This window comes from Empidonax traillii, unplaced genomic scaffold, assembly GCF_003031625.1.
Source record: "Empidonax traillii isolate 1590-97213 ecotype Southwest subspecies unplaced genomic scaffold, ASM303162v1 scaffold419:size1009643, whole genome shotgun sequence".
Classification (NCBI taxonomy): domain Eukaryota; kingdom Metazoa; phylum Chordata; class Aves; order Passeriformes; family Tyrannidae; genus Empidonax; species Empidonax traillii.
Window position 1 is genome coordinate 406,905 of NW_020955612.1, and position 1,998 is coordinate 408,902.

The 1,998-nt window shown below is 53.5% G+C and overlaps 1 protein-coding gene across 1 annotated transcript in view; it reads left to right on the plus strand.

Moving 5' to 3' along the window:
- The first annotated feature begins 181 nt into the window (after positions 1 to 181).
- TDRD5 (tudor domain containing 5) overlaps positions 182 to 1,998 on the plus strand; it is a 12,975-nt gene continuing 11,158 nt past the window's right edge. The window contains exons 1-2 of the mRNA XM_027894171.1: positions 182 to 730; positions 1,639 to 1,988. Of these exons, the coding sequence (XP_027749972.1) occupies positions 499 to 730; positions 1,639 to 1,988 (582 nt within the window). The 5' untranslated portion in view covers positions 182 to 498. The remainder of the gene's footprint in view (positions 731 to 1,638; positions 1,989 to 1,998) is intronic.

Consider the following 1,998-nt stretch of genomic DNA (forward strand, 5'->3'; position numbering starts at 1 on the left):
GGGGGGGAGTGCTCCGCCTTGTCCTCGCGCCCCGTGAAGGCGGGAAAGGCGGCGCGCGTGCGCGCTGGGAGCGGGAGTCATGGCGTCGTGAGTGTGGGAGCGACACCGGAGGGTGGGGGTGTCCCGGCGTGGGGATCGGGGGTGACTGAGGGGACTCTGTGAGGCTGAGGGGCGAACCCCCAGGCTGGGGGGCGCTATATGAGGAGCACTCTGAGGAGCACCGAGCCCCTCGGGCCGGTGGGGAGTTCCTCGGGCAGCAGTTTGAGGGCGCAGGGTCTCCGGAGTGGCAGGGACTGTGGGGGAAGTTTAGGGGTGCGCTGAACTCCAGGGGCGCTGGCGAGTGAATGCAGGGGTTGGTAGGTAGTGGGTTGGTGAACCTGCTGCCCGCTAATCCCCTCCAGCTCTCACTGGGAGCGAGTTGGAATTCCACTGGGTTTTGAGCAGCTGTGGTGGTGCAGGTTGTCATCTGCTGGCTTGCGTTTCCCCTTCAGGGCAGACATGGCGAAGCAGGCGCAGCTCATGGAGCTGCTGAAGAAGGAGGTGAGGGCAATGCTGATAGCTGCCAAGGACGGCCTAACGCCAGCAGAGCTGGAGGAGCAGTACACGGCCATGGTCTGCAAACCTCTGCCCCTCCAAGACCTGGGCTTCCAGTCCACCTTGGAGCTGGTGACACACATGCCTGAAGTTGTTCGAGTCTTTCCTTGTAAGAATGGCACTGTTATCCTCAAAGGTGAGGTTTTGTTGGGTGGAGGAGTTGTTTGGAACCTCATACTGGTGTGAAGTGATGCCTTATATCACGTGCCTGTTTCTCGTTCATCTCTGGTTAACTTGTTGTTTTTGATGTTTCATCCCTGGTTTTGAACTGCCTTTTAACACTTCCTTTCCTTCTGAGAAAATCACCCATGCTTCTAGTTGGTTTTGTACATTTTTTGCATTCTGCACTTAGTATAGAAACTGAGGTAACATTTCCTATGGGTGCACTAGAGCTGGTAAGCATCACTTTTCCTGTAAATGCGGACTAGAGCAGAAGCCAAAACCAGGGATGGGGCCTCTCAAAAGAAGCTATAAATGTTTCCCTACCTGACCCCATTGGAAGTTTAGTCTCTTATCAAAGAACCATTTTCATTTTCTTTGGAGAGGAGTTGTGGAAAGAAATGGTAGGTGCAAAGAATTGTTTGGGATGGGTGAAATGTTTGGGGGCTTTTTGAGTGCTACAGTTAAGACCAGATAAAGTTGCACAGAAGCATGGAAAAGATCTGGGCTGCTCTCCAGTGCTCCCTTGTTCTCCTGGCAATTCCCTTGCCTGGGCAGGGAAGTGCTCTATAGTGGGAGTTTACTGTGATTCTGCTTTCCCAGCAAAACTCTCAGCAGGTTTTGTTTGTGACCCTGCATCCAGGAATTTGACCTGCCTTCCTACCTGGTGTGAGTTTATAGGGATAAGGGTGCAGACTTGGTTGCTGGCTTCTAAAAAAGGGGTTGGTTAGTTTGCTGCTGGAAAATTTGATTGCTTTTGAAGAAGACGCCTGCTTCTGAAAAGGATGGGGGAAGAGGAAAGAAGGGAATGAAGAGGAGCTTTGCCAGTGTAGAGCTTTTAGTAGTTCGTTGTTTGGGTTTTATGTTTATTTCCTTCTGTTGTAGCCATTGCAGACGACACCACCGTAGGCATTGCCAAGCTGGTTGCCTGCCAGAAGGGAAGGACGTGTGCTAAGACCTGGAAGAGAACTCTGAAGGCAAACGCTGCTTCTCCCTTTAAGAACTCTAAGAATGCCCCGCATTCCCCTCTGAGAGCCAGGACTCCTGTCCTGCCGGCGACAGTGAAGGCTGAGCTGCAGGACCTGCTGAGCTCCTCCCCTCTCCTGCTCCAGGACCTGGACAAGGCCTTCCTCAGCTGCTTTGGCCAGGAGTTCCCGTACAGGCAGTGCGGGTTTTCCTCCGCACTCGAAGCCCTCAGGAGCGTGTCTGATGTCATTGTGGTGGAGCAGACAAAGGCAGGGTCCT